Source organism: Xyrauchen texanus, chromosome 28 (genome assembly GCF_025860055.1).
Source record: "Xyrauchen texanus isolate HMW12.3.18 chromosome 28, RBS_HiC_50CHRs, whole genome shotgun sequence".
In the NCBI taxonomy this organism is placed as follows: Eukaryota; Metazoa; Chordata; class Actinopteri; order Cypriniformes; family Catostomidae; genus Xyrauchen; species Xyrauchen texanus.
Genome location: NC_068303.1, coordinates 22,488,329 through 22,516,011, shown reverse-complemented (window position 1 = coordinate 22,516,011; position 27,683 = coordinate 22,488,329). Strand labels below are relative to the sequence as shown.

At 38.1% G+C, this 27,683-nt stretch overlaps 1 protein-coding gene across 4 annotated transcripts in view; it reads left to right on the top strand.

The window, feature by feature from the left end:
- Positions 1–27,683, top strand: part of LOC127622341 (protein furry homolog-like) — a 163,094-nt gene that overhangs the window by 57,836 nt on the left and 77,575 nt on the right. For 3 of the 4 annotated variants that reach the window (XM_052096418.1, XM_052096420.1, XM_052096419.1), the window contains exons 8-21: positions 5,290–5,458; positions 8,747–8,839; positions 9,314–9,412; positions 10,102–10,203; positions 15,188–15,291; positions 19,777–19,885; positions 20,159–20,245; positions 20,364–20,535; positions 20,885–21,017; positions 21,773–21,880; positions 22,233–22,470; positions 26,308–26,472; positions 26,603–26,689; positions 27,307–27,575. In XM_052096418.1, coding sequence (XP_051952378.1) covers positions 5,290–5,458; positions 8,747–8,839; positions 9,314–9,412; positions 10,102–10,203; positions 15,188–15,291; positions 19,777–19,885; positions 20,159–20,245; positions 20,364–20,535; positions 20,885–21,017; positions 21,773–21,880; positions 22,233–22,470; positions 26,308–26,472; positions 26,603–26,689; positions 27,307–27,575 — 1,935 coding nt within the window. Of the gene's footprint in view, positions 1–5,289; positions 5,459–8,746; positions 8,840–9,313; positions 9,413–10,101; positions 10,204–13,892; positions 13,938–15,187; positions 15,292–19,776; positions 19,886–20,158; positions 20,246–20,363; positions 20,536–20,884; positions 21,018–21,772; positions 21,881–22,232; positions 22,471–26,307; positions 26,473–26,602; positions 26,690–27,306; positions 27,576–27,683 lie in introns of all 4 variants that reach the window. The other variant, XM_052096417.1, reaches the window with a different exon arrangement.

The following is a 27,683-nucleotide window of genomic DNA, read 5'->3' as shown; positions in this document are numbered from 1 at the left end:
ACAGGTGTCCTTATAAGTTCAAAACCATGGTAATATCGGTTGTTCGGACAAATAAAAACTTGCGAAACATAAACATGAAATTACTAGTTGCCTCTTATTCAAACACCTCTTATTCTGTCAAATTAACTGACCTGGACCTGAAGACAATCCTCAATGATTTGCACAGACTCTGAACACGTTTATTGGCACTGTAAGTCTATACTCGCCACATGCTAAGACTTCCTAACAGCATCATGAAACTGTCTGTTTAAGCTGTAATATAATTTAGCTCAGCGCTGTAGTAGACTGGGCCTGCAATTGATTTACCACCATGCTCACCCTCCCCTCAAGTTCATGATTTAATGTGCTTTTCCGAAGGACTTTGTTTGAAGAGGCCGTTTTACATGACATGATGCATTGAGTACATTTACATGGGCAGTTACAATTGAGCTACCGCAGGTTTTTGCATAGTCGAGCTACAGTATGCATGATTCTATGCGTAATTTAATTAAATCTTAAATCTAAATAAAGCTTATTGCGTAAAAGAGATTACTTTTTGAGTCATATTAGCGTGTCGAAGAAGTATGCTAACTAGCATCTCTACAGCGTCTCTTAATGAAATTACGCACACAGCGTAATATATGGAGAACATTCCAGCCATGTGAATTTCTTACATTTACGTTTTTTGATTTTGTTGCAAATTAGATGTACATTTTTCTTTCTGTTTATGGTGATGTCCCAAAACAGAAGACATTGTAATTTGCTCCTGTATTGTTTAACTATCCAAGCTCTGCTTTGCTACACTTAGAGCAGGGGTTCTCAACTGTGGGCATTCAAATTAGTAGATGGGGGCGTTAGGGTACAAATGGGGGGCGTTTCTCAGTCATGTTAATCAAATATATCATCTTATACTACAGGGCTGTTGAATGCTTGATTCTGATTGGTTGAGAACGTTCTAAGGTGTGCAATTATTTTCAGGGAAACGCACGGCTAAAGTAGTTCCAGGCAGGTCTTGACCGCATTACAGTTCCATATCACTTCGCGTAGTCAACTGTAATAACGGAAAATAGGATACAATTCATAACAAGAAGTGACAGCGAAAAATCCACTTCAACTTCAAGAGGATTTGTCACCAGACACAGCAGCCCAATATGTCGTTGGATGATTTGAATTCTGTCAGCCCAATGCGCTTGATCTGCCATTTTCGATGTCTGACTTCGCCATCAATGGAAACGTGCAGTTTAATTTTAATAAATAAATTCGTTCGAATTAACGAATGAATTATAACGTATGAATTAATAAATAAATTAAATAATATGACGCACATGATTTTCTGTCTCATTATTGCAACCTCTGTCTCTCTAATAACTACACGAATAACTGCATTAGTCTGCTGTCAGTGGCTCAAACCTCCGTTACTAACTCTAAAATGACGCTTTGGAATTAGCAACGGAGGCATGGGATTAGATGCGTAAGAAATTAGTCCTACATACAATAGCGTTTTAATGACAAAAACTTGACAAACGTCTAGAATCACATCATCTGAACAATGTTTCGAGGTGTGGTAACTGTAGTATAAGCGGAATAATTGACTCCGGGCCGTTGAATTATTAGAAAAATAATGCACATCCGAGGTGTAACGGCCACTCCGCTTCGCGTCGTGACCGTATTACCACCCCGGGTGTGCATTATTTTTCTAATAATTCAACGGCCCGTCGTCAATTATTCCTTACATGTTCCTGTTTGCATTAAAATGTTAATCAAGACTCCATTATATGGGTTGGTATGCATTTGTACCACGGTTCATTTGATTCTGAAGTCTAGCTACGCATCTGAAGTATCTGGTTTAGCAGATTCAAATAGAAAGGTGAGGACAAAACCTCTGCTAATGCAACAATATGGCTCTGTATGTGAATATGGCTCAATGGACAGAGCAGGGCGAGCACAAAGCAGGTGCGTTTTTACTCACAGACCGGTCTTAAGCGCGCACCTCTGATCATTGCAGCACTGCGTGAACCAGTGAGAAGCATGGCGCGAGACGTGGAAACCATTTGAATTTGGCACATAATTCTACATGACCACCCTAAAATATACTATAGTAACGCTAACTGTACTTTAAGGCAGTACTAGATTCATAATACATATTATCATATCACTACTTCAGTTCTATTAAATTTGCCATAGGCTACATTAGGCGATTGAGGGAATATAAAAACATTTTGTTACAACTTTTAAATGTTTTATATTTTGTATTGATTGTTTTAACAAGGGATGTACGCTCCAACAAATTTGACTGTCGTTTAAACTGAAGTTTTGTAGTCGACTAGTCTAAATGTAAGAAACCCCCAGAAGACAGTCAAAAAACTTTGTGTGTATATATGATCCATTTGATTCATATTTTATCTATGAATCAAACAGTCAAATCCCATAATTTATGGGCCATAAATATGCGGTGTGTTTGCCTTGCTTTTTGATCATTTAACATTTTTAGGCTGTCGTAAAAAAAAAAAAAAAACAAGCATACACTCAGCGTTAGCCAATATAGGCATATTTATTAAAATCAACTGGATCAGTGCAGGACCAATAAGTAAAAATAATAAATTGCCTATTATTAACAGAATTTTTCAAATAACGTACTAGCCAACATATGTCAAAAAAAATTAACAGGTGACCGCTATTCTGTTAAGAAAGTTAACAATCAAGGAATAGCATAAATTCGGCCTCTGAAATACGTAATTCATATAGGCTATATTGTCCAAAAATATATGTGTAAATATATAATGTGTAAATCCAAAAATAAAATGATTTTGTTTGCCTTCAGAAATTCCAAGAGATGACTCATTTGAATCAACATGAACCTGATAAAAGGGGTTCCAACTCAGTCACATTGTTCGAATAATTTTGTCACATAAATTAGGTGGTGTCTTTTTACTATAGATGTTATAGATAACCATACTGTTGTTGATACCGATGTAGATGTTCAATTTACATCTATATCCAACTCAAAATCAATGCTGTAATGTAGAATGAGCATTTTCAGTGGGATAAAATATGCAATATTATTGGTCTTTTAACTTTTTTTTTTAAATAAATAATACCACTTTTATTTTTAGATTCTGTCTTTGCATTCAAATTTTATAGGCTTCTAGAAAGTACTCATGGTGTATCGAACCATTTGTGTGTATATTCATAAATTCATGCAGAAAGAGATGCGCCCTCTAGCGGTTCACGCTGAGCAGTGCAGCAATATTAAATAATTTCTCCTTATTCAACTTGCAAAGTTTGTCAAAATGATCGCTTGCAAGATGTTGGCTATAGAGGCTTGCAGTAGATAATGTGTATTTGTAATGTTTACATTCTGCATTCATGGTGCTAATGCTAATACTAGCATGCTTACCTTGACCACAATATGCACAATTTACCCTCTTTGATTGCATTTTATGATGGAATTTGTCATATAGTTCACATAAAAACAGGAAACGTTTTTATACTTGTTTTTAAAGAAAGACATTTGATGCTACTGCAAAGATGATTGTTGGGTGATATGGTTGTTACTATGGCAGACAAATAAGTTGATTGGCAGAAAACAGTCAAAATAACAATAATTAGAGCCACATCCAAGCACAACCACAAGCTAAGGAATGAGGATCATTTCAAGAACAAATCTGACCCCGGACGCATGTGGCAAGGCATCCAGGCCATCATAGACTACAAAACTACTAACCAGTTTCAAGTTTCTGGGTGTCCACATCTCTGAGGACCTCTCTTGGACCCTCAACACCTCTACCCTGATCAAGAAGGCTCACCAGCGTCTCTTCTTTCTGAGGAGACTCAAGAAGGTCCACCTGTCTCCTCACATTCTGGTGATCTTCTACCGCTGCACCATCGAGAGCATCCTCACCAACTGTGTCACAACTAGCAACTGCTCTGCCCATGACCAGAAAGCACTGCAGAGGGTGGTGAAAACTGCCCAATGCATCACCTCACTCCCCTCCATCGAGGCCATTCAAAGACTGTTCCCACCCCAACCACAGACTGTTCTCCTCACTCCCCTCCGGGAGGCGTTTCAGGTCCCTCCACACCCGAACCAGCAGGTTCAGAGGAAGCTTCTTTCCTGCGGCTGTCACCCTACTGAACTCTAGCTCTGCATCCCGGTGACAATTGACCCCCCCCAGACAATTTGCACTACCCTATCCCACTCATTCTGTTCTATTTATTTATTTATTTAAAAATGTACATACTTTAATTACACCTATACGTAGCCATATTCTACTGCTCTTCATACTATTCATCCTGCACATGCACTTATTCTTACTGCTCTTATAATGTTACCACACTGTACATATCTGTCTATATGGTTCATATAGAATATCCATATTTACTCTGTTTTTCTTATTATATATTCTGCTAATACACTGCATATATCTATATTATTCTTACTACTATTTTAATGTCACTGCTACTACATGCACATATCTGTACATGTTGTTCATACACCATTCATATTACATAGCCATATTTAATCTGCACTTATAACACTGCAATATGTTTCTTGTCCTGCCTTTGCACCACCTGTCTACATTTGAATATCACATTGCACCTTTCTGTTTTTTTGCACTTCTGGTTGGATGCAAACTGCATTTCATTGTCTTTGTAATGGTACTCTGCACAATGACAATAAAGTTCAATCTAATCATCTAATCTAATCATTGTGTCACAGATGTGAATGGATTAGAGACAGTTGATCTAAGAATTGTAGCATTCGCATTGATTTGATTTGATCTGCTTTGTTGCATTTGACTTCCGGGTTAAATGCACGTTGCACGGCACCTCTTTTTTTTTTTTTTTGGGAGCATGCACATAACGCTGTTGCTGATTGTGGTCTGATTATAGTGTTTACATGCTGGACGAAACCAAGCTCCAGTCAAATTATCACAAAAACCGGACGAATTCAGTCAGGCAACAATGCACTCTTCTGAACATCAAAACGTAAGAGAAAATATAAGCGAAGAGTAATTCACATAACTCTATATTTAATTTTACTATAGAGTTATTTTTTCTTTTTTGCTCCACCAAAGAAAATAGTTCCAAAAGAAGCCATAGCAGGATAAACTGTTGCTTTTGCCAAACAACCACAGACTTTGGGGCCTTTCTGGCTGAACGCATCAAGCTCAGAGAAGTGGAGTGATCCAAAAATAAATATCAGCACTCTTGGAAAGTCCCTTGTCTTTTCAAAATAGAGGGCCAGAACTAATTGTTGTAAAGTAATAATTCATTATGTTTTTATTTTTATGTTTTATGTGTGTGCAGGTTTCAGGCGGTGCGCAAGAAGTTCATCACAGAGCTAAAGGAACTGAGGCAGAAAGAGCAAAGTCCTCATGTGGTGCAGAGCATCATCAGCCTCATCATGGGCATGAAGTTCTTCAGAGTCAAAATGTACCCCGTCGAAGACTTTGAGGCTTCTTTCCAGTTCATGCAGGTCCAGACACATAAACTGACACACATTCTTTTGGTTGTCTTTCTAACACTCGTTCGGTATCTCATTAAGGGAACGCCACAGGTGTGACCGATTATAGAAGCACCAAGGACACAACGTCTGTCAAGCGTGAGAGACCAATTGTTGTAGCTTTAAAGGAGTCGTACTTGTTGCTGCCTTATTCTTACTGTCGTTGCTGGAAATGTTTTTTGGAAGCAGCCCTCTGCAGACGCACTAGGATTTATTGTTCAACGGTTTGACGAAGAAGCCACTGGTAACGTCCAAATGCAATAAATCTTTTTCTGTGAACTTGTGGACTGGCAATTAATTGTATACAGCAGTAAACTAACGTATCACAATGAGTTTATCTCCGCTTACCGCGCTTCAAATAGAAGTAAAATAAGAGTTATTCGTGGCTCTTTGTATTTTCTGTATACGTTTTCACATTGGGGTGGACTTACCTCAGAATTATGGCAACCAAAGAGCCAGAGAGTTCAGGTGGGAATGGCTCTCCCTGCTTATGTGCACGTGGCGTGTGGATCTCCACAAAAGATTCTCATCTGCTTCTCGTGCCTGGGGGCTAAAGACGCTCAGGCCGTGTTGTCCAGCCCAGATGGTTTACCCCATTGTTCATCCTTCTCATACAAGGTTTGGGAGAGAAATTAGTTTGGTCTGTCACAGAGCCGCAGCTAAACTCTTGATCGACTGGTCATTTTGTACATTGGCAAGAGGCTCCTGTCCTGCCGTCCCAGCCTGTGTGGCAGAATTTATGCGATATTGGGATAAGCCTCTAAGGATCACTCTGTCTTTGAGGTGGGAATGTAGCATACTGTACAATAAGCACACATATTTACAGTAGGCTATATAGTAGCAGATTCACATTCCTATGTTTCTGATTTAATTTCTTGTAAAACAAAGAAAATTATTCAGTTTAATTGTTAGGTTGTGTGTTTTGTCTGCTTGTCATGTCTGCTTCAGCCAGTATATCTGCAATTCTGGAGTTGTCTTTATCCCTTAGTGAGATACCGAACGAATGTTAGAAAGAGAACTTTAGGTTACTAGCAAAATGATGGTTCTCTGATAACATGAAGTGATGTATCTCACAACATCGCCCTCATTGTGGTTTACAGAGAGAGGAGATATGCAGAGAATGAGGCAGCAACCGGTAGCTGTGGTTTATATTAGGGAGGTGGGACCCCTTTTGCTACCCCAAAAAACAATACAGAGCAGGTGGCACAGCTGTAAATTCCTATAGAACTGAGATCTGTGAATCCTAAAATGTTGAACCAAATGTGTAGTAGAGTGTAGTAACCCCACTCACAATCCACTCTGACCAGCAGAAAGGGGACTTGTTAATACATAATTTAGTTTTCAGCCATATGCTTGAGGCAACATTTAAATAAATGTTTGACACTTTTGTCCATACCAAGTGTAAATGCGAGATAAAATGGTGTAACATTTGACATTTTGACATAAAACATTTTTTTAATTGTGTCAAAAATAAAATTATAAAGACCACATTCCAACATTAGTGCAACAATCAAACCCCAACCAAAAAAACAAACAAACAGAAACAATTTAAACGTGCGCATTAACCATCGGCTCTACAGCGCCAACTGGCGCCAATCCCTCTAAACTCAAACAGTCCATATACTCATACAAGAGCCCCCACGACAAATTTGCAGTCGGATTGCTCAAGTCCGGTGTTTCTATAAAAATTTTGTGAGACAGAATTTCAAAACCGAAGATAATCTATAAAACAAATTCCAGCCAATAGGCGGAATAAGCACAAAGAACGTGTAGATTCATCCACATAACTGCCCCGAAGGTGTGTTCCTCCACAAAACAAGCTTCAGCCGCTAGCGAACCAGCACAAAAATAAAAAAAAAGCTGTTCAGTTTCCTCAGGCAGTCAAACGAATGTTCTGTGAGCCGGCCAATTCAACTGATACATGTAAATACTTTGTGGCCATCCATAGCAATTTGGCTGGGATCATCAGTGCAAAAGTGATCTTCCATTGATGTAAGAGTTTCTTGCATTTCTTGAATCGATCACGTTTCTCTCTTGTCGAATTCGCAAAGTCTGCGAACAAGAAAATGTTGTGGTTCCTCCAAGAAAGCCTTCCTTTACTCCTCGCATAACATGATATCTTTATTGGATGATCTCACAAATTTGGCCAGAATTGATCGGGACCTGTCTCCCTCAACCGAGCTGGAACTCTATGAGCTTGCTTGATTTCCATCTTATGGCCTGTTATGTCGAGCCAACTCTGAGTCCTTCCAGAAACTCCACCATATTCTGACCCTCTGGTCACTCAGGAATTTCAACAATTCGGATGTTGTTCCGCCAGCTACGATTCTCTATATCTACCAACACTTCCCAAATGCGCTCCAAGTCTGCCTTGGTTGCTAGCAGATTAGCAGCTAATCCCCTCTCTGATAACTCCAGATAATCGATCCGTTTCTCAACATCTGCCACTGGTGTAACCATCTCAGTGAATTTAGTCTCTAAGTCAGCAGCGACCTTTGTCAGCATTGCAGACATGTTAATCAATTGTCACTGAATTTCCTTCACCTCACCGGCCAAACCGACTCCCGGGCTTGCGGCCTGCTGCTCGTTGGCTTCATCTTGAGCACGTAAGTGTCTTTTAATGTCTCCAGAGCCTGAGGATTTTGAATTCTTTGACATATTGTCTTCCTAGAACAGTTATGAATCGGGGTGTATCGAGTCTCACTAGTTTATGACAAAGTATTAAAACTAGCAATGTGTGCAGATCCCACCGTTCACACGTCCAAACCTTGCATGGTGCCAGTAGACTCTATTCCTTGAATATCAGACACTAGAGATGTTCTCCGGTGTTACATTATCACTGTGTTGTGGGTCAATGAGTATGTGAGACTCGCCTGCACTATTGTCAGTCGGACAGTGCTTTTGTTTTATTTGTGAGCCTCGTAAAATCTCTTGAGTAAAAGTTTCTGTGAGTTTGGGCCTACCTTTGCCAACAGGACTGTGTGAAACAATATCTTTACATTAAGTCTCAATATGTGCTGCATTTAACAAGCACCATAATCCAGAGATGTTTATTGCACTAGTAGTCGCACAAATATGCTGTATTTTATATTGGCCCTCATATTTCTCTACCCACTGTCTTACAAGAGGTTTAGTAGTGTCAAATCCTTATTAATTTTTATATACTGAAAATGTAAGCATTTCTCCCAAGTTCTTTGTGCTAAGATTAGCATGTAATTGATTAAATGTCATGTTTTGTGTCTGTATGTGTTGGTGAGACAGGAATGTGCTCAGTATTTTCTGGAGGTGAAGGATAAAGATATCAAACATGCACTGGCTGGCCTGTTTGTTGAGATCCTCATCCCTGTAGCTGCAGTAAGTACTGTAGAAATCTCCATTCCTACAGATCATATAATATCATTCATTCTTGTGCTCCAATCTTTGCATTTAGCTAGATTTCACAGCATAAGGCAAGAATTTGTTCATATGCGATCTGGCTAAATTGCAATATTGCCACATGTAGTCTGATTCAAATTAGCCTAATTTTTCAATATCGCAACACAAAATGCAGAACATTTCACTACTTGCACCAGTCAAAATATAATTTGGTGCCATGGAACCGTGCATTTGTAAAAAATCAGTTGACAGGCTCAATGACTCTTCTGCAGCCTTCATGTGACAGAAAATGTCCTACAGAGGTTTGAGCTGGAACTTATTGAATGAGTTGCTTCAGAAGCACAATTTAAAATATATTCAGTTTTGCATTAAAGACCAGATGAATAGTTATTTGTGTTGTGTGTTGCTCAGCACAAGGACTCATGTGTTTGAGCTTGTGTGTGTGTTGGCTAGGCGGTGAAGAATGAAGTGAATGTTCCCTGCCTGAAGAATTTCGTGGAGATGCTCTACCAGACGACCTTTGACTTCAGCTCAAGGAAGAAACACTCACTGGTACAGTTTGTTCTGCTTAAATGTGCACTTTCCCACAGTACTCTGTAGTCTAGATCATTGTCCCACCCAACAGGCCTGTATTTAATACCCATATAGGAATGTCACAAGTACCTGTGCTTTGGTATCAAGTCAACACTAAAATGAAATAAATGTAACAATACCAGTCTTTCTACAGTATCATTAGTACAGTGCACCGACTGACAGGCAGCTGCTTTCAAATACTCATGCATATTTGTGAGCATGCTTTATGAAGAGCGTTCATGCTTCGCTGTTATGTGAGGCTGTCTGTTATGTTGTCAAGATTAATCAAACAAAAATAATAAAAGACAATTACACACTGCTTCTTATTTACTTTGTTCTTTGATACAGTTTTTTATTTGAATAATTATGAGAGAAACTTTCAGTGTTTAAGTGAGAAACACTTCAAGGATACAAATAGTTTTAATTTAATTAGTTAATAATTGTACTTGCATTTATCTTGAAAAAAAAAATAGTTTCTTAGCATGTTTATTTTTTTATGATATCGAAATTGGTATTGGTAACCATGAAATATCTCTGGTATTGGTATCGACAACTGAAATTTTGGTATTGTAACAAACCTTAAACCATATGTTGAATAAACTTCTTTTTTTATTTTATCTTTGACATTTTCTTTAAAAATTTGTAATTGTCCCTTTGTCTCTATCCAGGCATTGTATCCCTTGGTGACGTGTCTGCTGTGTGTTAGTCAGAAGCAGTTCTTCCTCAATAACTGGCACATCTTCCTTCAGAACTGCCTTTCACACCTAAAGGTACGTGTGCTTTCAGCGCAGTAAGATAACAGAATGATTTCCATAATATAGTCATGTTCAGTAAGTAAACTACTGGAGCTGACACACACAGCTTTCCACCATGAAACATTAAAAAAAATAGCTATACAAACAACTGAAGTGGGTATAAATCCTAAATTTTTATCAAATTTTGTTTGGGTGTTTTAAGTAAAAAATAAAAAAGAAAACTGTATGATGTTGATCCATACAGATTCTAGAGGGAGATTTGGTGATTTCATAATTTAAGATGCAAATTTACCTTGTAAAGGGATTGGTTCAGTTACATAATACAGATTCAATGGTGTAGTGGACTATTTAATTTTTTGTTTTGTTTTTTGTACATTGCCTGATGCTTAAAGAAAATCATCACCCACTCTTTGCTAAATCTAACCTCAGAAACTTGTCTTTGTGTTCGGATCTATGTTCTTTTTCAATCATTAAGTTTACATGCACAGTTATAATCAAATTACAGCAGGTAGCTTCAGTTGTCATCTGTCTAAGTATGATTGACAATGCATATACAGTTTGAAGTACATCTAAAGCTACAATCACATTATCTAGGTCTGATACAATTTCAGTTGAACTAAAGCATTTACATGACATTTTAAAAAGATGAATTATTGTTTTATTCTTACTGAACTTAGTTTTAAAAGAATAGTTCAACCAAAAATAAACATTCTCAAATGTTTCCGTCCCAGATGTGTATTACTTTATTTCTTCTACAGAACACAAAGATGTTTAGAGGAATTTCTCAGCTCTGTTGGTCCATACAATGCAAGAGACCAAAACTTTGATGCTCCAAAAAGCACATAAAGGCATATATAAGTAATCTATATGACTTATGTGTTTTAATTCATGTCTTCTGAAGCGATCTAATCAGTTTTAGGTGAGTAGACACCAAAATATTACTCCTTTTTCACAATAAATCTTGAAATCAGCAGTCTCCTTGGTGATCATGATTTCAAGCTCGATTAGACTTCCTATAGACTCTGCAAATGCGTCAAGTGCTAGAAAGTGTAATCAAGCTTGAAATCATGATCGTATCTAGAGACTGCAATGGCAACATGTACCGTGAAAAAGGAGCTACATGTTGGTCTGTTTTCACCCAAAATCTATTAGATCGCTTCAGAAGACATGGATTAAACCACTTGAGTCTAATGGATGACTTTTATGCCTTTTTCGGAGCTTCAAAGTTTTAATCACCATTTATTCTATTGACGTACAGTGATGAGAAATTTTTCATCTGGGAAGACTTAAAGGGTAACTAAACCCTAAACCAACTTTTTTTAGTTAATGATCTGTAAGCATGGGGCTTTATTAGTACTGGTCATTGATTCAAGTAATTTTTTTGACATTTGTGTATAAAGTGTTTTAATTCTACAATATATGGTGTAAAAACGTCTGAGTGCTGCCCTCTTCAGGTTGAACGGTGGCTACTGCAGTTGAATTTTCCTATTGGCTGTTGTGACAGTGGTGACAGCTGACGTAAGCAGGTTCCAGCTCACCACGCCAGATTCATGTACATGTCGTCTTGCGACCGTGTGAGGAATAATAATAACATAGAGTCTGACAGCAGCTGTTAATTAATCCGTCACTACGAGTCTCAGGTGCCCCCCCCCCCTCCCCCGCTCAGCCCCGCACTCGGTTCGTTCCCTCTATCCCCGCCGGGGTCTGTCCACTTTTCCAGCATTTTCAAATATTTCTAGTGGGTGGAGTCAGACTCTGAGCAGGTGTTTAGTTACCCTTTAAGGGTGAGTAAAAGATGACATTTTTGAGTGAACTATTCATTTAAAGTGCATGTAAACGAACATACTGTAATTGGTTCAACTACCAAGATGTTATTCTTTTTTGGTTTTCCCAACTCCCCTTACAAAAAGATTGTTTTTACCTCCAATCATTGCAAATGTATCATGTAAATCTTGTGGATTGATCTGTAAAGCTTTTGGGGTATTTGATTTCTGATGATTCACTTGGGTGGTGGAGATTCAATGAATTTGCGATCAAACTTGAATACCTCACTGAGGTTAAGTTCTGTTCTCAACATTTATCCAGATCAGAAACGGATCAGAATCGAACAGTAGTGTGAATCTTGCACCTTATCCACTTTAGACTGGCTCTTACACTTTTCACAATGTCTGTTGAGCTATTGAGGAACAGAAGTGAAGTTTTCTCCCATGGCCTGGTGTAATGTCTTGAGCCCCTTTTGGCCAGGTTTATGAGATTTGTATTCTCAGTGGCAGACAATTCCTCTCCTGATTGATCCATGGTCTCCTGCTTGTCTGTCTGCTCCCCTGTCTGTTCTAACCCTCCTTCATTTAATTTGTCCTGGCCAGCAGACCTTAGTCAGATTAGATGCCATGTTTACTTTGATAACAAAGAAAACGAGGCTACGAGGGACCGATATACATTCTGTTTCATATGCCATTCTGATATGTATCGATCAATTAAACATTTAACTTTAAGGTTTAATGTCTTAATGTCCAAAATTGTTATTGTTTTGTATATTTGAATAAAGGTGCCTAGGTAGACAACAGTATTACATATTGAACTGACTGTACTTCCAAACTTTCTAGCCATCTGTTCAATTGCATCAAATTTTACAGAATCAACTAAATCAAATGTGCATCAAGTTTAGTATTGTGCCTACTTAAACTAAGGTCCAAATGAACCTTAATCAGGGTAGACACCATATTTAGTTTGACGTTAATGAAAACAAGGCTGTGTAACGTGTGAGGGATAGACGTCTACTAAATGGATTGTACTGTGGTAGCTGATGCAAATTTGAAAAGGTCTTTCCAAACAAAATTCAGAAAAAAAAACCTCCAGAAAACATAGGTTGTGAAAATTAGATGTGACACAGGACCTTAAAACACATTCTGTTTCTGTGTAATCATGTGCTAGACATTTTTGACCTTTGGGCCACTCCAGGATGCCAACTCGCGCAGGGGCACCGCATTTTGTAGATGCCATTTCAAGTAAAAAAAGAACTTAAGCTTTTAAAAGTGCATCTCAAGACACCTGCACTCGGCTCCCTGCACTATTTCTTGTATTGCTTCATTTTCCGCAAAAATGTTCGGTCTGAACGGTCCCTAAGACAATGTTCAAATTCAAATTGAAAGTGATCATCCCTATGCCCTACTCAGTGTGCAAAAATGCTGTTTAGAAAACGCCTTATATTACCTATTGAACTAGACTATACTTCTATCCCTTATAGCCTCAATTTAATTTGTGTAAAATTAAATATAGCATCTATCCTTAAGGTCTGTTCTGACTTAAGTCTTCACTATCTCAGTCTTTTGCTTGTAATCATCTATTCACACCCACTAATCCTGCCTCATATTTGTTTATTAATCATCACCTTTCTATAAATTATAATTAAGCTTATTTACAACAAACAAAAAAACTTTATTGAAGCATTTGTCTCACGGGACATTTTTATTCCTTAGTGAAGTATGGATAAATGTAAAAATACTTGTGTTGATTATGTAGAGAATCTGACACCAAGTGTTATATCCCATAAGCCCTGCACTATTGTTTTGCATGTTGTAGTACATGCCAAATAGCTGAAGCTTTGTTTTATTGTTCAAGTTTGTCTTTTTCTAACCTGCATGTCTTCCCCACCACCATCACCCCGTCTTTTGTCATTTTTCTTGCACGTTTATTGGCTCCAGATGCCGTCAAACAACAGCATCCGTAAGCAGATTGAGACCCTACAGGTGAGTTTACATGGCTACCTCAGCGGAGCTAGCCCTGCCTCAGAAAAGGTCATGTAATTGACCTGTGTTCCATGTTGGCTTCTTCGGCTGGTCTTTACTTCCTGAGTCATTGGCTTCTGATGTTTTGCGTGGAAGAAAAAATTGCTAAATTACTGTCCTGCCACCTACAATAATTTAAACGGCAACTAACTTTCTAAGCAAATCACCCAAGTTAAATATGTAGTCTTTGTCTAAACCGTGATCTTTTAATCTTGGGCTTGCATGACTTCTCATTTTTCAAATCGTTGTGTTGCGTTTATGTCAAACAGGAACATACACTCTATAATCCCTGATGCTGTTGGTTTTCGTTTTTGGCTTTTGTTTTTTAAGTTATGGTTAATCTAGAAAATAGAGTCCTCCTATACAAAGTGCTCCCTTTCTCGTTTGATGTAAACTCTACTGCATGCAACCATATTACCCCCTATTGGGAGTGCTGGTCATTACACCCTGTACTGCTGAAGCATCTCTGGTGCAGTCTGATTAGGTGTGTGTGTGTGTGTGTGTGTGTGTGTGTGTGTGTGTGCGCGCGCATGCCGGAAGAACGTGCGAGACTAGTAAGTGACTCGATTTGGACAAGTTGTGATGTGATAATCGTAGATTAATTTGCACAGAATTTTAATGAATCCCCTTTAATCATCCATTGTCTCTAATCAGATGATTTATGAGTCATCTCTCTGTGCATCAATGCTGTTAAAGCAGAAATAACAGCTCTTATTGACTTGTGAGTCCAGTGCATCATAATTCTCATTAGCTCAGTTGTGATTACCTCTGTTATGAGCGGTAATCAAACTATTGACGACCCATCATGATATACATGCAGGAGTTCTTTATGGCTGAATCTGGCATGAATATTTCCACTTTTGATTAAATCTTATTTCGATTTTTCTTTATAAAGCTGCTTTAGATTAATATGTATTGTGCTTTGTATTATGTATGTATTCTGTGTATTGCTCTATAATTACATTTTAGTTTTGATTGTTTAGGTGGATGCAAATTAAATTTCTGATATGTTACTTTGAAAATGGGGCATAAATATCCATCAACAATAAATGTATCTCCAAATTGTTTAAAGTCAATTAGTCCATCATATGCATTAAATTGTTCTTTTTGAATAAGTGGGTCTTGTTTCAAGGGCTTGTGCCATGGGTTACTGTTTTCTGAATGCAGATTGTATGTTTCCCAATTCGTTTTTTTTGTGCCCTTCTTTCTAGAACAAAGACCCCAAAATGTCTCGTGTAGCACTAGAGTCTCTGTATAGGCTGCTTTGGGTTTACATCATCAGGATCAAGTGTGAGAGCAACACAACCACACAGAGGTACAACTCCTCCTTATATACACACACACACACACACACACATGTAAATGGTGATTTATACTTCTGTGTAGAACCTACACCATATCCTGACGTGCACCTCTCCAAATATGTAAAAGCACATTGCATCGATGCAGACCACAACAGCTGCGATTGTTCTGATTTGTAACCAGATTTTCCCCCAGGATGATACAAAGATATTTGAGGTAGCATCACAATTTTCTCCCAAGATTATTTTAAGATCTTTGCATTATATCAAATTGTAGTTGGACTTGTGAGTCGAACCACTCTGTAAAGTGACATCCCCAAGACTTTCAATGGGGTTAAGGTCAGGACTCTGTGGTGGCCAGTTCATGTGTGAAAATGATTCCTCATGCTCCCTGAACCACTCTTTCACAATTTTAGCCCGATTAATCTTGGCATTGTCATCCTGGAATATGCTCGTGCTGTCAGGGAAGAGAAAAATCCATTGATAGGATAACCTGTTCATTCAGAAAATTCAGGTAGTCAGCTGACTTCATCTTATTGCCACATAACGTTGCTGAACCTAAACCTGACCAATTTAAATTGTATGCTGTATGGTATAATTATGATATGTAATATGATATAAAAATAATATTAATGTTTAGAATATATTTTAACTAGCGTTTATGCTGCCTCATCATCAACGAAGCTTGTGTTTGCAAATATGTGTTAGGGTTTAAATGAGTAAAATGCACTTTAAATATGCCCATATTAGAAAATCTGCATATTATAATGATTTTTGAATGTGACACTGAAGACTGCAGTAATGATGCTTAAAATTCAGCTTTGATCACAAGTTGCATTTTACAATATATTAAAATAGAAAACTGTTCTTTTAAATTGTAAAAATTGTTTAAAATATCAATGTTGCTTCTGTATTTTGGATCAAATCAATGCAGTCTTGGTGAGCAGAAGAGACTTCTTTTAAACTGTAGTGTAGGTCTAAAATAAAGTCTTTATGTAAATAAAATGTATAGTCAGATTACTTCTTTTAACTTAAAACTTGATTTAAGTAATTCTCTTTCTGTCACATTTCTCAGTGATAGGCCCAGTGAAGGGGTCTTTTGTCTCCTCAGGTGTGAATTACAGTCAATATTCATTATAGTTCACACCTTCTCGCATATGACCTTTCTAACACTAAAAATGTCTTAGTTAAATTACTAAATTGTTTTGTTTGAATGAGTGATCAGGAGGGTTTTCACATCATTTTGTAGCAAAAACTCTAGGCTACAAGATCCAGTTCTCTATCCAGTTGGACAAATGTTTAGTATGTGTTATATGGCCTTATTTCAGTGACTTAGAATTTTTGTTTTTTCAAAAACCATGCATAAACGTTATTTTGTCAAAAATACAAACATGTACACACATGTTGCTCACATATTATTATAGCCCAGTTTGTGTTGAATACAGTGTTCTCAGACTTTAGCCATTAATATGATTTTAAGCAACTGGAAAAGCACAAATGTCAAGGCATGTCAAAACTTCTCCAGGGCCCAAAACACCCTCAGACCCCAGAGGGTTAAAAAGTTACTAAATAATTTAAAAAGTAACTTTTTGTGGAAAGTAGTTTTATGTCAGTTTTGCGTTAATTTTGTGTTATTTTTGCGTTACTCTATTTTTTTCTCTCACCGCCACTCTCTTTTCTGCCATGCTATGCATTCCATACAAATAAGCCATGCATAGCCATGCATTGCATACAAGGGACATCATAGGTCATGCTAGCTACTCTAAAACACTCATGTCAAAAAAACGTACTAAACAAAAAGATATTTAGAAAGTCTACAATCAGTAGGTCTTCACGTCATATTTATAATAAAGACTCAATAACTGGAATAAGCATGATTTGTTTTTCCATTGACATGGCAGCCAACATGAATAATTAAGATTAACCACTGTATTACCTAATGCAACAAAATTCACAATCTGAAAATGCATCAGATGTCATCATATGCGGTGCCCATCAACAATGCCAACTTGAGATGATTTTCAGAAGTCAAGATAAAAATGTAGAACATTGCTCGCATCCGCTTATCCAGAGTCAGCTTTGCTCATCCCATTGTCACAGTTATGGGGAGGTCTATCATGGAGACGTTCGGCTGCATAAGTCAGTGAATTGAGTGATTATTTCACCCTGTTTATCATGCCATGGCCAGTGAAAGGCTAGTTTTATAATCCCTCTGCCTAAACGTGTTTACTGATTTTATTTATTTTTATGCAGCGTTTATTTACATAAGTCAAATGTTAAATGCTTTAACACCGAGCAATTTGGAAACAAACTGATCCTATAGCAGTAGTTACGAGCAGCTTTAAAACAGAGTAATTTGAATGCACAAACAGTTAGTGATCATTCCACGTGGTATGTAACAGCATAATCATGCCGTTGCCACTGGAATACTTTTCCCGGTAAAAAGAAATGTTGTTTACACACTTTTAAATGCAGCGTACATTAATCAATTGCAAGAATCAAAGTTTCACTAACCCGAATATTTTTATTTAATTTTATTTACAAAATGTTACCTTATGAGGACATATTTTTTAACTCTTCCTTTTATTGTCATGACAACGGCAAATTTTATGATGACTGCACATGTAAGCTCCAGTGCACAACAAACCAAATGCTGCAAATGATGACTACATCTGGATTCTACTGAAGCGTTCAGATTTACATTCCTTTACCAGCAATATTTTGCTGTTTTTAAAACATAAATCCTCAGGGTGGGCTAAAAGAAGACTTGTTGTGCTCTATCCTTTACTGATAAGCATGGCTCATACTCTCTAGAACCACAATACCCATCATGCAATATGTCTCCTCCCTGAAGTTTTCACACTTTTACTCCAGATTTATCACAATAAGTAAAGAAGATGCGAACAAAAGGAATGCGTTACCTTTTTTAATAGGAACTCCGATATTGTTGTGTAACTTGAAAAAGTAATCTGATTACATAACACACATTACTTGTAAAGCGTTACCCCTAGATGGGCCACATAGCTGTTTAGTCCCAATCCTGTAAATTTTCATTGCATTGTGCGTGTGGAAATGCTCTCACTTTTACTATTAAACACAGCTGTGAGTTGTACTGTCATTTTTTTTTACAATGTGACTTCAAGCATTCCAGTGATCTCCGATCACGATCATTCAAGATTTGTTTCAAACCACATTTCATTCGCGAAGCTGATGTTTCACGACTATCCTTCCAGGTTTTAATAATGTGTTGGACCGTTCTTAACCGTTCTTAATCTCCTTAGTTGTTTCTTAGCAGACTAATAATTTGCCTCTTTTCCACGACTAGGGAAACGTCTTCTGACATGGTTGTTTAAGAAATGAGAAGCTATACACTGCATCATTTAGGATTTAAAGAATTGTTGCCAGCTGAAACATATAATGATCCAATCATAGGCTCTTAAGTATCTGCTTATTTAAATCCAAATGGAAATTTATTTATTTTTGACCAGGTGGTGTACATCTGATTACAACTTATAAACTGTGCTTTTTTTCTTGACTTTTACTCTATATCTATTTGGTATGAAAGTGACAATATTTATTGTATTCTATTTGATAACTTTCCGATCTATACAGTGTAGTGGTGGTATGTTTGACAGTATTATGTACAGTAAATGATCATATTTCATAAGTATTTATTTCACACTTCTAATTTGTCAGCAAATTAAAAAGAGCCTGTTAAGAGTTTGTTATTGTGCCTATATGCATTGTAAAGTCCAGCTTATTAGCTTTAAAACAACACAATATGTGTTGGTCAGGATCAAATGAGTAGTAAATTAATTTGAAGCTTTGTTTTTTGCAGCAGGTAGTGTCACAAGTATGGCAAAATATTTATGATAATTATTTAAGTGATTCAAGAGCAAACATACTGTATTTGTTTGTTTTTTCCTCTCTGCATGGCAGACAGTATGTATAGTAAAAAGCATGTCCCAAAATCTCAACATGTTCACCTACTTTGAACTTGGTATTAATGCTACAGTAATTTAATAAATACTTTTGAATTCATGAATACCTTTGCTTTTGTTTATTTATATAATGTATAATTATTTCAGAATTTCAAGCCACTGTGTTGGCAACTATGCGGAGCCCACCTTGTAGGTTCGGAAGCATAATTCCGCCTGAAGGCGCACAATCCTCTATCACAAAGATATAAAAATATGCAGTAGCCACAGAGTAAAAATGTATGAATTTCATTATATTAGACTGCCAAATATAAACCAAGTGGCATCTGCAAATGATTAAGGCATCTAGAAATGATTCTAGAGCTTTTCTCAAAACTGATCTTTTGAAACTGACACATGAAAGTAGTTCCCCTCAAGTTTATCAAATTAACTAAGGACAAGTTCCACAAAGTTTGACAATCAGAAAAAAACTTTTTTTTTTTTTTAAACTTAACAAACAACTTTTGCTTAATGTTTTGGTTATGAATAAAACACCCTCACAACATCCATTTTCCTTCACAGTCGTCTCCTCAGTATTGTAACAGCACTTTTCCCGAAGGGCTCTCGCAGCGTGGTGCCCAGGGATACGCCCCTCAACATTTTCGTCAAGATCATTCAGTTTATCGCTCAGGTAAAAATCCACAGTTTATTCAAGACACAATTCAGAAGAGCTTTACTCTTTTAAATTCCAGTTATATTAGATTGTGTTTCTGTTGAAAGCTGCAGTACTGTCTACTATACTGTGATATAGTGTACTGTTTGACTGTACCATAAATAACATTTAAAAGAGAAATTAACATTTGGGAGTATGGTTTTGTTTTTTCACACTGGTTGGTATTACAGTTTTTTTGGCTTTATTAAGTGACAAGGTGTCATGTTTTTTTTTCTCTCTCTCTCCCTGTAGGAAAGGCTGGACTTTGCTATGAAAGAGATCATCTATGACCTGCTGTGTGTGGGCAAGTCCCACAAGACCTTTACCATTAATCCAGAGGTGTGGGAAAACACATGCGCACTGATCAATAGCCGTGAAGATTTACTCTTCTCTTCTTCTCTATAATGTGCACTGAAGAAACATAGAAGCTAATGATCTCTCTATCTGTCTCTCTCAGAGGATGAATATTGGTCTGCGGGCCTTCCTGGTGATTGCCGACAGCCTACAACAGAAAGATGGCGAGCCGCCCATGCCTACTACAGGTGTCATCTTGCCCTCGGGCAACACACTGCGGGTCAAAAAAATCTTCCTAAACACCACTCTCACAGACGAAGAAGCCAAGGTCATCGGTACAGTCCCTAAAAATTCCTGCACAGCTGTCATATTGAGGATGACCATTAAAGGAATAGTTCACCCAAAAAATTTAATTCTTTCCTCACACTCATGTCATTCTAGTATGCTTTTATTTTTTTTCCTTGCAACATAAAAAGAGAAATTACAAACTCCTCCTTTGATAGGTCATAGTCACCACAGCTTGAATCGAGAACCAGTTCACTGAAACAAACCAGCTCAAAATAACAATTTTTTAATCTGGTCTTTTATTCAGTGGTTGAGGAAATGCCTCTATGTAAGTTTTTCATAAAAATTTATATTTCTTGTGGGAACTAAGCTGGTTCTGTTTGTGGTGTGTGTGTGCAGGTATGTCTCTGTATTACCCTCAGGTCAGGAAGGCCCTGGATAACATCCTCAGGCATTTGGATAAAGAAGTAGGACGATCCATGAGCATGACCAATGTTCAGATGTCCAATAAAGAGCCTGAGGACATGATCACGTGAGTTTCATGATTATTTGTTGATGTACATAAGATTTAAGTGAATATTTACAGCTAAAGTGTGTATTTTCTGCAGCAGTTGCGTAACCAAATGCAATTGTAAAAATAATCACTTGTCTTACCGGTTTCACTCCCTCCATCTGCTATTGGTCAGAGAATTGTATGTTCCTGCCCCCAAACATACGGCATTGATTTAGCCATTAGCTGGATTTCCATGGAAATGTTTCTAAATTATGCTAAAAGCTTAAGTCTAAAAATTAGACTAAAGAAAATGCAAATCATTGCGTGTCATTTTGCGAATAAACTGTTTCATCTGTTTCACTGTTTCAATAAACTGGTCCATCAATTTAATGTGCATTTTAACTAATGTGAAACTCTAGAAAATCCACCTTTTCTTAGCGAATGCGAATTATGCAAATTTTGAGAGTTTATTCCCATATCAAGTGTTTCCATTCAGAATTTCTTATTATGCACAATTTCAAAATGCACATAAAACTACTTGGATGGAAACTCAGATAACATAGCTTTGTTGGGATGGACGGGATGCTCTAACAAACAGGATGTTTTGATAGTGCCACAGAACCACAATGTTTGCACTTTTTGGAAATCAACCTGTAAATGGCCTACTTATAGTTGTCTCATCATATTTAGTTGAAATAAAGTATTTTAACATAGATAATAATTTTGTTTTGCCTACATTGCTTTCATATTGTGTGCATTATAAGTTTAATATGTATGTGTTTGTACTACTCTAGTGGGGAACGTAAACCGAAGATCGATCTGTTCCGGACGTGTGTAGCTGCCGTTCCCAGACTGATCCCAGATGGCATGAGCAGACAAGATCTCATCGAGCTACTGGCCAAGTAATGACCTCTGACCCTCATGGCAACCCTCATCCATCAATTGTCAACCTCAAATTCACTAGTCCTGGAATGTATAATTATTAATCATTCACCGTTAACAGAGAACTAGTCTACACTAGTATAACATATTTCCATACAGTCACGACATCCTGTGTAATAACCCCAATCTGTGTCAGACTTCCTTTTGAAGTCATAATGGCTCATATTTTTGACTCTTATATCTCTGTGATACTCTGCTGACGTCTCTGTGGTTATTAGTTTATGACAGATGCTGTTATGATGATGATCTTAAATAGTGTTTATTTATTGCTTTTATATACAAAGACTCTCCCTCTTTCTCCCATCCTTCCAGACTGACCATCCATATGGATGAGGAGCTGCGTGGGCTGGCGTTCACCACTCTGCAGGCTCTAATGTTGGATTTCCCAGACTGGAGAGAGGATGTATTGTCTGGCTTTGTGTATTTCATTGTGAGGGAAGTGACTGATGTTCACCCAACTCTACTGGACAATGCTGTCAAGATGCTACTGCAGCTTATCATACAGTGGAAACAGGCTGTGCAGAGCAACAACCGCAGCCATGATTCACAGGTGTGTGTGTGTGCGCGTCTATTAGGGGACAGTTAAGTACACTACCAGTCAAAGGTTAGGACACACCTATTAAATCTTTATCATTGCTATTTTTCACATTTTAGAATAATAGTAAACTCAACACAAATGGAAGTATGGGAATTTTGTGGCCAAAAGGTGTTAAACAAATCAATACTACATTATATATGCCTTCTTTTTCATAGCATTCATAGCATGTAGGAACAATTTATATGAACTATTTCAAAGCCTTTAATCATAAATCTTTATAGGCTTTTAAAAGTTTTAAAATTCTGTTATCATTAACTCATGTCATATTCTCATGTTGTTCCAAACCTGTATGACTTCTGTATCTTCCACAGACACACAAAAGGAGATGCTAGGCAAAATTTTAGAGACTGACAACCTCAGTCACCATTCACCTTTATTGCATTCAAAGAAAGCGAAATTTGATTGAGGCTTATATTCTGCTTAATATTTTCGTTTTGTGTTCTATAAACAAAGAAAGTCATACAGGTTTGGCACAACATGAGGGTGAGGAAATAATAATAACATTTTAATTTTTGGTCGAACTATCACTATCACTTTCAAATTCAACATGCAGGTTGAATTTATAACCGAATTAATACTTTATATTGTCTGCAGAGGTCTTTTAAAAACACATATGTAGAAATTACTAATGAAATCTCATTTGATGTAGAGATTTTGATGAAAATGTGCTAGGCTCTGGAATACGCCTTTCCCGCTATCGACGCGTCATATGACGTAGGGCGAGGCAAACAAAAGAGCTCGCGGTCAGCTCTCATTGTGGGTGTTGATGTAGTTAGAGCAGTACAGAAAGTTTTAGAGAAGCCATAATGGTAAATTATTGTGTTTGTGCTGGTTGCACGAATTCCAGCCTGTCAGGACATCGTGTCCATCATTTTCCTTCTAGAAAAAACAAGGCTTTTCGGTCTTGAGTGCGTTTTGTGCAGGTGAAGAGAGCAGACTTCACTGCCGCGTCTGTTACCACACACTCGGTCATTTGTGGCGCACATTTCACTCCGGAGAATTATTGACCTGGAGATTTGTTGGAGTCTCGGATGGGATTTCGGAGTAAGGACCACGTGAGGCTGATTACTGATGCTGTTCCCTCGGTGCACTCGATGGAATCAAGTCCACCGTCAAAGTGTACACCGGATTTTGGCGCGGGCTGGATTAGAGGACAAAGTGCTAACGTTAGCAGACATTCTGTGCAACGAAAACGAGGTCTTAGCAGAGTAAGTCTTACTTTTAATTATTTTAACTCTTAATTTGCTCATAATTATAGGCCTGTGGGCCATCATAGGCATGTTCGTCCACACCGGAGAACTTGGTTTCTTCATTCGCATTCATTGTAACCTGAGCTTGAACTTGACCAGACTCCCTCGCCCATCGTCACTTCCGGTTAGTGCTTTATAGACGCGGAAGTTATTTTATCACAATTTATCTCAAAATATCGTTAATGGCTAAATATATATTACTCCAGTTCAGAAAATCTAGTTGTTTTATCATCAACATACACTATGCTATATAGGGGTGTCCAACCTGCATGTTGCTCTTTAAGATCATGAGAAACATATATCAAGTCCATCCAAACTTTTGACTGGTAGTGTACTTTTGAAAATGATTTATTTCCGTCTTATATTAGGCCTGTCTTTTACAGATCATTAGAACATACAGTGCATCCGGAATGCATTCACAGCGCTTCACTTTTTCCACATTTTGTGATGTTACAGCCTTATTCCAAAATTGATTAAATTCATTATTTTCCTCAACATTCTACAAACAATACCCCATAATGACAACATGAAAGAATTTGTTTGAAATCTTTGCAAATGTAATTAAAAAAAAATTACAAAAAAATAAAATCACATGTACATAAGTATTCACAGCCTTGACACTCAAAATTGAGCTCAGGTGCATCCTGTATCCACTGATCATCCTTGATGTTTCTACAACTTGATTGGAGTCCACCTGTGGTAAATTCAGTTGATTGGACATGATTTGGAAAGGCACACACCTATAAGGTCTCACAGTTAACAGTGCATGTCAGAGCACAAACCAAGCCGTGAAGTCTAAGGAATTGTCTGTAGACCCCAGAGACAGGATTGTATCAAGGCACAGATCTAGGGAAGGGTACAGAAAAATTTCTGCTGCATTGAAGGTCTCAATGAGCACAGTGGCCTTTGAGCACAGTTTGGAACCAACAAGACTCTTCTACAGCTGTCCGCCTGGCCAAACTGAGCGATCGGGGGTCAAGGGCCTTAGTCAGGGAGGTGACCAAGAACCCGATGGTCACTGACAGAGCTCCAGTGTTTCTCTGTGAAGAGAGGAGAAACTTCCAGAAGAACAACCATCTCTGCAGCACTCCACCAATCAGGCCTGTATGGTAGAGTGGCCAGACGGAAGCCACTCCTCAGTAAAAGTCTTCCACAGCCAAGATAACAAAGGAGTAGCTACGGGACAACTCTGTGAAATGTCCTTGAGTGGCCCAGCCAAACCCAGACTTGAACCTGATTGAACATCTCTGGAGAGATCTGAAAATGGCTGTGCACCGACGCTTCCCATCCAACCTGATGGAGCTTGAGAGGTCCTGCAAAGAAGAATGGGAGAAACTGCCCAAAATAGGTGTGCCAAGCTTGTAGCATCATACACAAAAAGACTTGAGGATGTAATTTGTGCCAAAGGTGCTTCAACAAAGTATTTAGCAAAGGCTGTGAATAATTATATACATGTTTTGTTTTCTTCATTTTTAATTTTTAATACATTTGCAATGATTTCAAACAAACTTCTTTCACGTTGTCATTATGGGGTATTGTTTGTAGAATTTTGAGGAAAATAATGAATTGAATCCATATTGGAATAAGGCTGTAACATAACAAAATGTGGAAAAAGTGAAGCGCTGTGAATACTTTCCAGATGCACTGTATATACACGGATGAGCCACAACATTCCACTGTTATCAAACCACTTGCATAATATTGTTTCGGTCTCCCTCGTGCCACCAAAACAGCACCAACCCGCTTCTCAGAATAGCATTCTGAGATGATCATCTTCTCACCAAAATTGAACAGAGTGGTTATCTGAGTTCCAATAGACTTTGTCAGTTCGAACCAGTCTGGCCATTCTCTGTTGACCTCTCTCATCAACAAGGCGTTTTCATGCACAGAACTGCTGCTCACTAGATGTTTTTTGTTTTTGACACCATTCATAGTAAATTCTAGAGACTGTTTTGTGTGAAAATCCCAGCAGAACAGCAGTTACAGAAATACTCAAACCAGCCATCTGACACCAACAATCATCCATGCGATTATCTAATCAGCCAATCGTGTGGCAGCAGTGCATAAAATCATGCAGATACGGGTCAGGAGCTTCAGTTAATGTTCAAACCAACCATCAGAATGGGGGAAAATTTGATCTCGGTTATTTGGACTGTGGCATGATTGTTGGTGCCAGATGGGCTGGTTTGAGTATTTCTGTAACTGCTGATCTCCTGGGATTTTCACACACAACAGTCTCTAGAATTTACTCCAAATGGTACCAAAAACAAAAAACATCCAGTGAGCAGCAGTTCTGTGGATGGAAATGCCTTGTTGATGAGAAGTCAACAGAGAATGGCCAGACTGGATCGAACTGACGAAGTCTAGGGCAACTCGGATAACTGCTCTGTACAATATTGGTGAGAGGAACATCATCTCAGAATCTGAGATGCGGGTTGGTGTTGTTTTGGCCGCGCAATGGGGACTTTCACAATATTAGGCAGGTGGTTTTAATGTTGTGGCTGATTGGTATACATATTTATTTATTTTCTTCTGGCAGGGTCCTTCTCTCCCTCTGGAGCGATCTCCAATCTGGACAGTTCTGCATGTGGTAGAGGGTCTGGCTATGGTCGTGCTGTGCAGCTGTCGACCTGCAACACGTAAACTTGCTGTCAATGTCCTCAAAGAGGTCCGGTCACTGCACATGGCCCTTGGCATCGCTAAGGTAACCAAAACCTCAGATTAACCCTTTGTTCACCTACATAAGATGACACTCTTCATATTTTTCTGTTGTTTTTCACTCACTCACTCACACTCACTCTCTCTCTCTCTCTCTCTCTCTCTCTCTCTCTCAGGGCGATGAGGAGTTGGCTATAGATGTGATGGACAGATTGAGTGCTTCAGTCCTCGAGAGCTTTATTCACCTTACTGGGGCTGATCAGGTGAGGCTGATCCCCACCAGTCTTAACAGGAATACTTCACCCAACAATGCAAATTGTGTCATTATTTACTTACCCTTATGTTGTTCCAAACCTGTATGATTTTCTTTCTTCTGTGAAACACAAAAAGTGTGATTTTTGAAGAATATCCTGGCTGCTCTTTTCCTTATAATAAAAGTGAATGGGAACTGTTTCTGCCAAGCTCCAGTATGATAGAATAGCACCATAAAAGTCAAATAAATCATAAAAGTGGTCCATGTGTTTTGAGTGGTATATTTTAAGTCTTCTAAAGCCATATGATTGCTTTGTCTGAGAAGAGACTAAAATGTAATTTCGTATTCACTTATAATCATTACTGGAAACAAAATGATCGAGTTGTTTTAGTTAGCCAGTGAGACAATGGCTGATGTTTTGCTAGTGAGCATCAAAACAGTGGTGCAAAACAGTGCTCCAACAACTAGACCAGCATAAACCAGCATGGAATTTTTATGCTGGTCTAAGATTATCTTTTCAACAGGGAATGCTTAGAAACTTTTTGTCCAACACCAATAAATAAACAAGTTAGTCTCAATTTCCTTGTTGGTAATCAGTGTTATTATTTTTCTCCCTCTTTCCTGTAGACAAATCTGATGTACTGTCCTAGTGGAATAGACCTTCAAACTCTGGCAGAGTGGAGCTCCTCTCCCATCAGCCACCAGTTTGATGTTGTAAGCCCCTCCCACATCTGGGTGTTTGCCCATGTAACACAAGGTCAGGACCCCTGGGTCATCAGCCTGTCCAGTTACCTGCGGCTAGAGAACCTGCCCAAGCACTGCCCCACAGCACTGAGCTACGCCTGGGTCTTTGCCTCCACCCGTCTGCAGCTGCTCTCCCCACAAGTCGACATAAAGTATGTTTTCAAATTCCAATGAGTTGGTTTGACTATGGCATAGTAAAAAAAAGCAAATTATAGTATTTGGAGATTGTTAGCTTTTAGTCCATTTTCGTAAGATTTGAG